Source organism: Macaca nemestrina, chromosome 11, assembly GCF_043159975.1.
Source record: "Macaca nemestrina isolate mMacNem1 chromosome 11, mMacNem.hap1, whole genome shotgun sequence".
Lineage (NCBI taxonomy): Eukaryota > Metazoa > Chordata > Mammalia > Primates > Cercopithecidae > Macaca > Macaca nemestrina.
This window is the reverse complement of record NC_092135.1, coordinates 4,940,421-4,952,123: the sequence shown is the minus strand read 5'-3', so window position 1 is coordinate 4,952,123 and position 11,703 is coordinate 4,940,421. Positions and strand designations below refer to the sequence as shown.

The following is an 11,703-nucleotide window of genomic DNA, read 5'->3' as shown; positions in this document are numbered from 1 at the left end:
AAGTGACCAACTTGCTTTTGATTTTACAGGCTCATAGGTGGAAGGGGCTTGCCTTGTCTCAGATGGGGCCCTGGACTGTGGACTTTTGAGCTAATGCTGAAATGAGTTAAAGTTCTGGGGGACTGTTGGGAAGGCATGATTGGTTTTGAAATGTGAGGACATGGGACTTGGGAGAGGCAGGTGAGGAATGATATGGTTTGGCTGTGTTCCCACCCAAATCTCTCCTTGAATTGTAGCTCCCATAATTCTCATGTGTTGTGGGAGACCCAGTGGGAGGTAATTGAATCATGGGGACTAGTCTTTCCCCTGCTGTTCTCATAAGTCTCATGAGGTGTGATGGTTTTATAAAGGGGAGTTCCCCTGCACACACTGTGTTGCCTGCGGCCATGTCAAATGTGACTTTGTTCCTCATTTGCCTTCAGCCACGATTATGAGGTCAGTCCTGGGTATATCTTTATTATCAGTGTGAGAACAGACTAATACAATATTTGTATCTCACATGAATGCTCACTAAAGGGTGACCTCAGTGGACAAGGATTTTCATAATCAAGTGCATACGATGACTCATTCTGTGGACACCATTCAGCCTCTTTTTCCAGCCACCCCTGTCATTCTCCCATGGGCCTATGAACAAAGTAGCCATGGTGGCAGGGATGGAAGTTTCCACATGGGCTCAGTGACATGGACTTCCATTCATCAAGTCTGACCGACTATGACCACTGTTGAGTGCTCAGTTTGCAAGCGACAGAGACCAACACTGAGCCCTCAATACAGCATTATTCCTTGAAATAATCGGTCAGCTACTTGGTGGTAGGTTGATTATATTGGACCACTTTCATCATGGAAAAGAGATAAGTTTGTCCTCACCAGAATAGGCACTTACTGTGTATATTGGTTTGCCTATTCTCCATGCAATGCTTTTGCCCAAGACTACCAGCCATGGACTTATGGAATGCCTTATCCAGCAATCATGGTATTCCACACAACATTGTCTCTGACAAAGGCATTCACTTTATGACCAAAGATGTGTAGCAGTGGGCTCATGCTCAAGGAATTCACTGGTCTTACCACGTTTCCCATCACCGTGAAACAGTTGGATTGATAGAACAGTGGAGTGGCCTTGTGAGGTCACAATTAAAATGCCAACTAGGTGACAGTACTTTGCAGAGCTGGGGCAAAGTTTTCCAGAAGGCGGTATATGCCCTGAATCAGCGTTCAATATACGGTACTGTTTCTCCCATAGCCAAGATTCATTGGTCCAGGAATCAAGGGGTAGAAGTAGAAGTGGCACCACTCACCATTACCCTTAGTGACCCCCTAGAAAAATTTTTGCTTCCTGTTCCTGTGACATTATATTCTGCTGGCCTAAAGGTCTTAGTTTCCGAGGGAGGAATACTGCCACCAGGAGACACAACAATAATTTCATTAAACTGGAAACTAAGATTGCCACCTGGCCACTTTGTGCTCTTCCTACCTCTAAGTCAACAGGCTAAAAAAGGAGTTACAGTGTTGGCTGGGGTGACATGGACTATCAAGATGAAATCAGTTTACTACTCCACATTGGAGGTAAGGAAGAGGGTGCATGGAATATAAGAGATCTCTTTGGGCGTCTCTTAATATTACCATGCCCTGTGATTAAGATCCATGGGAAACTACAACAATGTAATCTTGGCAGAACTACAAATGGCCCAGACCCTTCAGGATCACCCCATCAGGTAAAAAACCACATCTAGCTGAAGGATGTTTGCCGAAGACAAAGGGAATGCAGAATGGGTAGTAGAAAAAGGTAGTCATCAATAACAGCTACAATCATGTGACCAGTTGCAGCAACAAGGACTGTAATTGTCATGAGTATTTCCTCCTTTGTTAAATATATGTTTGTGCATGTATACACAACACATGTATACACTAGTACTAAGAAAATGTCTTTATTTTATTTTATTTTTCCTTTGTTATGTGACATAAGATTTATTGACTCTGGCCGGGTGCGGTGGCTCACGCCTGTAATCCCAGCACTTTGGGAGGCCAAGACAGGCAGATCATGAGGTCAGGAGGTTAACACAGTGAAACCCTGTCTCTACTAAAAATACAAAAAAATCAACCAGGCCTGGCAGCATGCATCTGTGGTCCCAGCTGTTGGGGAGGCTGAGGCAGGAGAATGGCGTGAACCTGGGAGGCAGAGCTTGCAGTGAGCCGAGATCACGCCCCTGCACTCCAGCCTGGGTGACGGAGCAAGACTCCATCTCCAAAAGAAAAAGAGATTTATTGACTCTGCATCACAATTTAAGTGTTGTTATCTTTACATAATACCATTTAGGGTAAGGATTAGCACACTAATTCTTTTAGTACAAAGAATAGCTGTTTTTATGTGAGGCATAATTATGACCTTGTTTTCCTTATTTGAAAATTATATTGTTATTTCAGGAGATATGTATGGGTTCAAATTGACAAGGGGTAGACTTGTGATGGTTAATATTGAGTGTCAACTTAATTGGATTGAAGGATGCAAAGTATTGTTTCTAAGTGTTTCTGTGAGGGTGTTGCCAAAGGAGATTAACATCTTAGTCAGTGGGCTAGGAGAGGCAGACCTACCCTTAATCTGGGTGGGCACCATTCCTTCAACTGCCAGTGTGGCCAGAAAAAGCAGGCAGAAGGAGGTGAAATCTGCAAACTTGCTGAGTCTTCTGGACTTCTTTCTCCTGTGCTGGATGCTTCCTGCCTTCGAACATCAAACTCCAAGTTCTTTGGCTTTTGGACTCTTGGATTTACAGTAGTGGTTTCTAGGGGCTCTAGGGCCTTCGGCCACAGACGGAAGGATGCACTGTCTGTTTTTGAGGTTTAGGGACTGGCTTCCTTGCTCCTCAACTTTCAGACAGCCTATCGTGGGACTTTACTTATGATTATGTGAGTCAGTTCTCCTTAATAAACTCACTTTCATACATACATATACCCTATTAGTTCTGTTCCTCTAGAGAACCCTAATACAACAGGTATTGGGAATAACTAGTTTTCTAATGAGAGTATACTGCCAGATGAGACGGACAAATTCCTAGGGACAGCAGGGCTAATACTCGTGCCCACTTAAAACATATTTTGGCAGTGCCCCTGCAAATGGTCACTCTTCTTAATTACTACCTACAGAGAGAGCTCATTTCATCTATGGACCATTCCCTTTTGAAATTTTTTAAATTTCTTATTTATCATTTTTCTTGGTGAATAGGTGTATATATTTATGGGATACATGGGTTATTTTGATACAGGCATATGATGGATAATAATCACATCAGGCATTTATCATTTCTTTGTATTACAAACATTCTAATTATACACTTTTAGTTACTTTTAAATGAACATGAAATTATCATTGACTGTAATTACCATGCTGTGCTCTCAAATACTAGATCTTATTCATTCTATATACATCTACAGTCAGATGTAGTATTTGATAGCATGACAGGGTGATTACAGGTAACACCTGTAATCCTGTATCTACCTGAAACCTATCTCCATATAACTTTACTACACAGAGCCTGGAACCGGGGCTACTGAGTATGTACAATTTTACAACACTCTACTTACGATTCTCATAGGTACACAGGTTTCAGAAGCATTGATTATAGAACAGTGGTTCTTAACTCTGGCTGCCCACTGAAATTACTTGAGGAATTTTTTTTAATTATAGCAACTGGCCACATGCCAAAAAAATACTGATTTAATTGACTTGTGAAATGATCAGGACATCTGGTCTTTTAAAAACTCCCCAGGCAATTTCAATGTTCAGCCAATGTGGCAAAAACATTGTTCTAGAAGAATAGATGAACACTTTGCCCTTCAGTCTATTGCCTACATATATATATATATATATTTGGCCAGAGTATTGCTCTTGTTGCCCAGGCTGGAGTACAGTGGCATGATCTCAGCTCACTGCAACTTCCGCCTTCTTGGTTCAAGAGATTCTCCTGACTCAGCCTCTGGAGTAGCTGGGATTACAGATGTGCCTACCATGCCTGGCTAATTTTGTATTTGTAGTAGAGACAGGGTTTCACCATGTTGGCCAGGCTGGTCTTGAACTCCTGACCTCAGGTGATCTGCCCACCTCAGCCTTCCAAAGTGCTGGGATTACAGGCATAAGCCACAGTGCCCGTCCAGTTTTCTTTCAAATTGAGGTTTCATTCATTATTTTTCTATCATCATATTTGATCAAGTACCAGATCAAGTGTGCTGGGATTCAAGATAGAAAATTGGGTGCTAATCAAGGATAATAATAAAATCATAATAACCATCTATCTCAATTAACAGTGCTGGTATGTGGGCATGATCCACCCCTTAGGTATAAAAAGATACTACAACTTAGAGATTTAATGATTTCCTTAATCGTGAGGTAAAGATCTAATTGTTGCCAGATAGAGCTTTCTCCAAAGTTTATGCTCCTTAGAATACACTGCTCAGATTTGGAAGAAGGGAGATAGAAGTTACAATGAGGATGGATTAAGACTTTGGTTTTGAGTGTATGCGTTACCCAAGGCTCAAGGTCTCGCATTTGAATTCTCCTCCTGCAAGGCTTGGAGTAGGATTGCTTTTCTCCTGACTCTCAAGCTGACCATGACCCTGTTATCTGCTTTAGTAAATGGAATAGACTTTAAGTGGCACAAAGTTCTCCTGGCCAGAATACAATTTGCCATATTGATTACCACCCAAAGCCCACAGAGGTCTTCTAGATTGTTGGTTTTCCAGCCTACATCCATGACTGAAGATACTGTGAATCAGAAACCCCAGCAAACCCACAGTGAGCATATAGCATGAGAGGGGAATTAAACGTGGTTGTTATTGTAGTATAACTTAAATATCCTCACAATTTCATAGATAGAACTCTTTTTAAGTTAGAAGAATATCCTCCCATTGATGAGCGTCTTTTGTTTATAACCATTGCGACCATGAGTAATCCACCCAACTGATTTTGCCTTCGACTTCACTTATCTACCTTCTTCACAATCATGAGAGTTCTTATTGAATATGTTTCTGAGATCCAGATTTATAATTTCTACAACTTCCCTTGGCTCAGTGATCCACTGATACTTTCAGAGAATGAGATACATTTAAGTTGTTTACACGAACTTTTATTAAGGTCTTCGATAAGTGATTGAGCTATATGAGAGGCTTCCAAACACCAGGTCTTGAAAACATCCCCAGATGGCACTATTATATTATATATTTTACAAATATATAATATAAATAAATGTTACAAATATATAATATAAATATATATTTATATTTAAATATAAAAATATATATTATATATATTTACAATATTATATAAATTACCCCAGGAATTTAATGATCTCCCTATTTCTAACCTTTTTCCCTAGTAAATTTGTTTACATAGATTAAGATTGTCTGTACTTAGGGCTCGTTATGTTTCCTAAGCTCTAATGAATGTTTAATGTGAACCAGATTTGGACTACTGACTTAGGTCAGTGGTTCTTAATTATGTTGGAATATCAAAATAAATTATTTAGCTTTTCAAGCTCCGTAGGACTGGCATATCTGTGAAGGCTCTTATATACCAGGTGGTATAATAGAATGTTGAGGTGAAGTTTGGAAAGGGGATAAAGAAAGGCCATTTGTAAAAGTTTCTCAGGTAACTCTGAAATTATCCCTTGTTCATTATGGGCAAAGATGATGTGCACTCACAAACTGTCAGTTTAATGGGGCAATTGTACTGAAATAAGTCTTCAGCTATAAACAAGAAGAGCCTTGTTGGTTGATTAAAAGAAAAATCTTTATTTTACATCATTTTGTAGCTTAAACAATTTCAAGAGGGCCATGGAACCGAGCTTGAATACTACCTAATCAGAAACAGTGTAGTTGTCAGAAATGATCAAACACAGTGTGGAGCTGTGCTAGTCAAAACACTTCCCACCACTGCCTCTGGGTATATATGATGCTAGGGGATATGTCAACATTCTACCATAGCTGATACAGAAAGTGAAAAGTCTCTGCCACAGATCTAGTTTTGCTGTGACTGGCACCAACCCAAGCAGCTTTCTACCTTCTAAGTCTCTATATGTACATAGCAGAATTCATAGAATTTAGATGCAGCAGATTCTAAGAAATGTGGCTGCTGCTCTGTAATCATTATGGCACAGCAATGAAGGCTGAGATATGGCTGGAGAAAGCATTATTTGATCTGGTTTTCAGTATCAGTTCCATCAACCTAGGTCATCGAATCTTGTATTAGACTGAAATCAAACAGAGCACCTTTATCATGCCTTATCTACGTTAAAGGGCTTGTCATTTGCCTTTATTTGGGTTTTCAGTATGGTTTCTCAATCTCCAAGGTGCCTTAAGATCTCAGTGTCTAAAGTCTAAAGTCTCATATTCCTTGGCTCGTCAAATAATCTCTACAATTAAGGAAGCTTGCATTCATGTTGCAGAAAAAATAAAAAAGAAAGCTATGGTATTTGTTCTTTCATGCTAGGAACATTGGCCCATGCTTATTTTTGTTTTGTTTTGATGTATTTTGGTTTGGGATGTTTTCCAGTGTTTTAAATAATTTATTTGCTTAGGGAAGTTTTAGGTTCATAGAAAAATTTAGAGGAAGGTGCAGAGATATCCCATTTACCCCCTGCCTCACACATGCATAGCCCTCTCCACCATCAACATCCCTTGTTACAATGGAACATTGGTTACAATTGATCAGCCGACACTGACACACCATCATCACCTAAAGTCCATAGCTTACCTTAGGGTTCACTCTTGATATTGTACATTTTACATGTTTGGACAAATACATAATGGCATGCATCCACCATTATAACTTCATACAGGGTAGTTTCACTGACTTAAAACCCTCTGTGTTCTCCCTATTCATCCCTGACTTCCTGCAACACCCTGGCAACAACTGATCGTTTTACAGCCTTCCATAGTTTTGCCTATTTGCTTGTCTTAAGTGTACACTTACTTATATAAGTCAAATTATATGTACGTATACTGCACATGACTTAGAGCATCAAGCAGAGTCCTAGCAGTTTTTCAGAATTATTACCTCTGAAATTTCACTTTATTTTTATCTGAATTACATGATAGACTTCTTATAATAGAAGAATGGGTTCTGATGCTTAATAGTTTCATTGCATTAATAGACTTTTGGGTCAAAATCAACCTACAACTGAACGAGTCAATACCTTGGTCATCTCAAAGGTCAATTTCAGTAAGTCTTGGATAACCATAGATGAGAGCAAAAATGGTTTTCCTACACAGAATTAAGTAAATAAATAGCTACATTAATGTAAACAGAGCCACTGCTTTTTAGTTCTGGCCCAGTGGACGTGGCGGCAGGATGACACAGATGAAGCAAGACGTGTTTTCATGATGATGAACATTCCCTGAAACTATAAAGATCACAGCTGGTTCCAGGGGGTGCCTTTGGTCAATTTGTAATAACTGGCAGCAGAGTCATATTCCTCAAAGGAATGAATGACCCACTGCCCATTTATCAAGGAGACTAATTTGGTTATGATGATGAGGTTGAGTCATCTAGAAGGTGTCTCTCATTTGCATTCCTGCAACCTTACCTGTGAAGAACAATTCTCACTTTGCTATCATTTTCCAAATCATTTTATCTATTTTAGTGACTGATTTATTATGTAGAAATTCAAACAAATGTCACTTAGAGGTCAGTTAATGTGTCCATGGCAGCCACTTCCTATAGTAAGCAATAATTTTGCATAAGAATTTACAAATAAAGAAAAGTAGAAAAGATAAATAAGTTAAGGCGATTACATTGGTGGGTGATGCACAGAAGGAAGTTGCTGTAAAATCACCATCTCTTTTGAATAAAACCTGAGTGTCTGGGAAAGCAAGATTGAAGAGCTTAAATGTAGAGGTCTAAATTTAGGAACCTTTATTGGGAGGGCTGCTTTGCCCTCCTAAAGCCTCCTTTTGGATTCGAATGAATCTAAGGAAGTTAACACTCTCAGAATGAAGGGAGAATTACAGAGCATTAAATCTCCCTTCCTTTTCAGGGGCATCATGTTATTCTTACTTGAATGGCACACTAAGCTGGACTGCAATTAGAGAGGCTTCACCAGCTGAGCCCTTTCGGAATGCATGTGCTGTGTGCACTTCCCTCCATCCTCATTCTGGTACCTTCTGGCTGCAATTTGATATTTAAACCATCAGCAGGATGACAAGCATGGAATGCAACCTGACCTCTTAAATGACAGAAAATTGCAAAAGATTATACTTATGGTAATTGGGGACACAGAAAAGGTCTGATGTAATGATCTAAAAACAAGAGGAGATAGAGGCAAGGGCAGGAAGATATTGCCAGACAGAGAGAGAGACAGATATTTGTAGCAACATCTTGTGGGGAGATGGCTGGGTGTGAGGCAGCTGACGCAGTGTGCACGAATGGAAGGTGATTGATTGATGCCAATTGTTTGTATGATTTTTACTCTTTTGACATTATTGATAACACACAATGTCCCTGATACTTAATGAACTATTCTTTTGCTTTCTTCAAGTTCATCTCATTGTCAGTATTTAATAACATATGAACTTGACATGCTGCAGAAGATGAGGTGATGTCATAATTGCCTTAGTTGACAAAATGGAACATAAATGGCAAAAGTAGAATTTTAAACATGAAGTTTTTATTTCTTCTTAATTTAAATTTTAATTGGAAACAGTAATTGGAAACAGTTAGCTTTTATTTACTGCAAAAACGTAATAATTTTTGCCAGCGATTAATGTATCCCTTTAATGTCAAGGATGATTCTCTTCCTGTAAGAAAAAATGCAGAAAATATTAAATATTGGCTCTAGTAGGGTTCATTTATTTGTGAGATTCTATTTGCTATGTTATTTGAAGTACTTCTGTATACCCATTCTACTGCTAGACATTTAAATAAACTTCAAGTGTCCATGCTAATTGCATTTGTCAAATCTTCCTTAAAAAGCAAGTCTGAGACTATTTTCAAGGTTTCAAATTAAGGATGGCTAAATTTTTCTTTAAAAGTTGAGGTGTTCCGGCCAGGCACAGTAGCTCACGCCTGTAATCCCACCACTTTGGGAGGCTGTGGTGGGTGGATCACTTGAGGTCAGGAGTTCGTGACCAGCCTGCCAAACATGGTGAAACCCCGTCTCTACCAAAAATACAAAAATTAGCTGGGCATTCCTGTAGTCCTAGTTACTCAGGAGGCTGAGGCAGGAGAATGGCTTGAACCCAGGAGGCAGAGCTTGCAGTGAGCAGAGATTCCGCCACTGCATTATAGCCTAGGCAACAAAGTGAGACTTCATCTCAAAAAAAAAAAAAAAAAAGACAGGCAAGGTATTCCCATGTTTCATCTTTGTGCCGCAAGTATGTCCTTGCTGTGTTCCTATGAATCATTTTGTATAAATCAGACCCGACTTTTACAGTACAAATATTAAGTTGTCGTGTGCTCTTCTTTCATGGAAGGAGACTGAGTTTGAGAGGCTCACTCTGAGATTTTGAAATATTAGGATCCTTGTTCATGAACACGTACTGAGAATACAAGGATTTCCTGACCTAGTTGGTGTCCACTACTGCCCTAGGCCAGGATCTGATGAACAAAAAGCAATGTTGCATCAGAGCTTCTTTGCTGGTGGGTGGATGGTGAGCCCCTTTGGATTCTGAATGTTGTGCCTATGCTGACCTCAGGTGGCCTGCCACTCTTAAACTGAAGGTGCACATACCTAGAATACTGACCTTCCCTCTGTCATTAGGACAACAGGATCAGAGCATGTTAAGGTTAGAGGTCACCAGGTCACCCTATTATTCCAGATGAGGGGACTGCAGCCTAATGAGGAAGAGTGATTAACCAGGTCACATAGCAACCATGAGTTGTGAACAGGCCTTTAAGTGCTTCAGCTGTATCTCTCTCCTCAAAGTAATGCTCCCTCAAAAATTTCTCCTGAACCCAGGAAGCAGAGGTTGCAGTGAGCCAAGATCATTTCACCACACTCCAGCCTGGGCAACAAAGTGAGACTCCGACTCTAAATAAATAAATAAATAAATAAATAAAAGAAAGAAAAGAAAAGAAAAAAGAAAACTCATAGTCTACTTAACATCTGTTTGCCTGGCTTGTGCTATGGTTTAAATATTTGTCCCTTATGGAACACATGTTAAAATAAAAGGCTTAATCTATTTCTGTACAAATGGATTAATGGGTTATTACGAAGGTGGAAGTGGAAGTGCTGACTTTATAAGAAGAGGAAGAGACCTGAGCTAGCACACTTGGCCCCCTCACCATGCGATGCCCCATGCCACCTTTGGACTCTGCAGAGAGTCCCACCAGTAAGAAGATCCCCACCAGAGGTGACCACTCAACCTTGGACATCTCGCCCTCTATAAATGTAAAAAAAAAAAAATCCTTTTTTAGATAAATTACCCATTTTCAGATATTCTGTTATAAGCAACAGGAAACGGACTAAGACAGAAAATTGGCACCAAGAAGTGGAACTCTGCTGAGAATGAATACCTGAAAATGTCCAAGCAGCTTTGGAACTGGGTAGTGGGCAGAGGCTGGAGGAATTTGGAGGAGCAGGCTAGAAAAATCCTAGACTCTGCTGAGGGCTTGGAAGACTAGGGAAAGCTTGGAATTTCTTAGAGATCAGTGAAGTGGTCACAACCAGAGTACTGATAAAATTATAGACAGTAAAGAACATTCCGACAAAGTTTCAGGTGGAACTGTGGAACAAGGTATTGGAACCTGAGATTAAGGCCACCTTTACTATAAATGGGAAAGTAACTTGGCTGAACTGCGTCCATACCCCAGCACCTTATGGAGGGCTGAACTTGAGAGTGATTACATTATCTTCTGGAATAAGTATCTAAGTAGCAAAGCATTCAGGCTACTGCATAGCTACTTTTAATTACTCACATTAAGGTTTTTATTTTCTTTTTGTGCAAAGTCTCTCTCTGTCTTTCAAGCTAGAGTACAGTCGTGCAATCATGACTCACTGGCACCTTGACCTCTTGGGCTCAAGCGATCCTCCCACCTCAGCCTCCCCAAGTAACTAGGACCCCAGGCAAGTGCCACCATGCCAGGCGAACTTTTAAGTGTTTTGTCCAGACCAGGTCTCCCTATGTTGTTCAGGCTGGTCTTAAACTCCTGGGCTCAAGGGAGTCTCCTGCCTTGGCCTCCCAAAATGCTCGGATTAGAGGCATGAGCCCCTGTGCCTTGACTGCATTAAGCTTTTAGAGGGAAAAATGACTTAAACATGAAATTTGTAATCAAAAGGAAAGTAAAGTGAAAAGATTTGGAAAACTCTCAGCCTGCCCCTGTACCCTGTACAGAGTGATAAAAACATGTTAGGAAGAGAACACCTAGTGTTTGTGGCCCAGCAACCTTTTGCAAAGATTTGTACCTAGAGAGTGGATGACAAAAGAATGGAAGAAAGACCTGGACACATTTCTGAGATCACTGAGGCAGCCCCTCCCATCACAGGCCCAGAGGCCTAGGAGGGCAGGATAGTTTTGCGGGACAGACCTGGTATGCCCTCCACAGGCTTGCTGCCCAGGTCCCCCATGGGTCTCTGTTCCCTGCATTTCAGCACAGCACACTCCTTGGCCATCCCAGCTGAGACTCTAGTGGCCCGAGGTGTGACTCAACCTTGCCGCTCCCAAAGGTATAAGCCATAAAACTTGGAGGCGTCCACGTGGTGTGAATTCTGCAGGGCC

The 11,703-nt window shown here is 40.6% G+C and overlaps 1 protein-coding gene across 1 annotated transcript in view; it reads left to right on the top strand.

Moving 5' to 3' along the window:
- The first annotated feature begins 559 nt into the window (after positions 1 to 559).
- LOC105492439 (uncharacterized) overlaps positions 560 to 11,703 on the top strand; it is a 71,253-nt gene continuing 60,109 nt past the window's right edge. Inside the window, exons 1-2 of the mRNA XM_071072497.1 lie at positions 560 to 635; positions 1,052 to 1,566. Coding sequence (XP_070928598.1) covers positions 560 to 635; positions 1,052 to 1,566 — 591 coding nt within the window. The remainder of the gene's footprint in view (positions 636 to 1,051; positions 1,567 to 11,703) is intronic.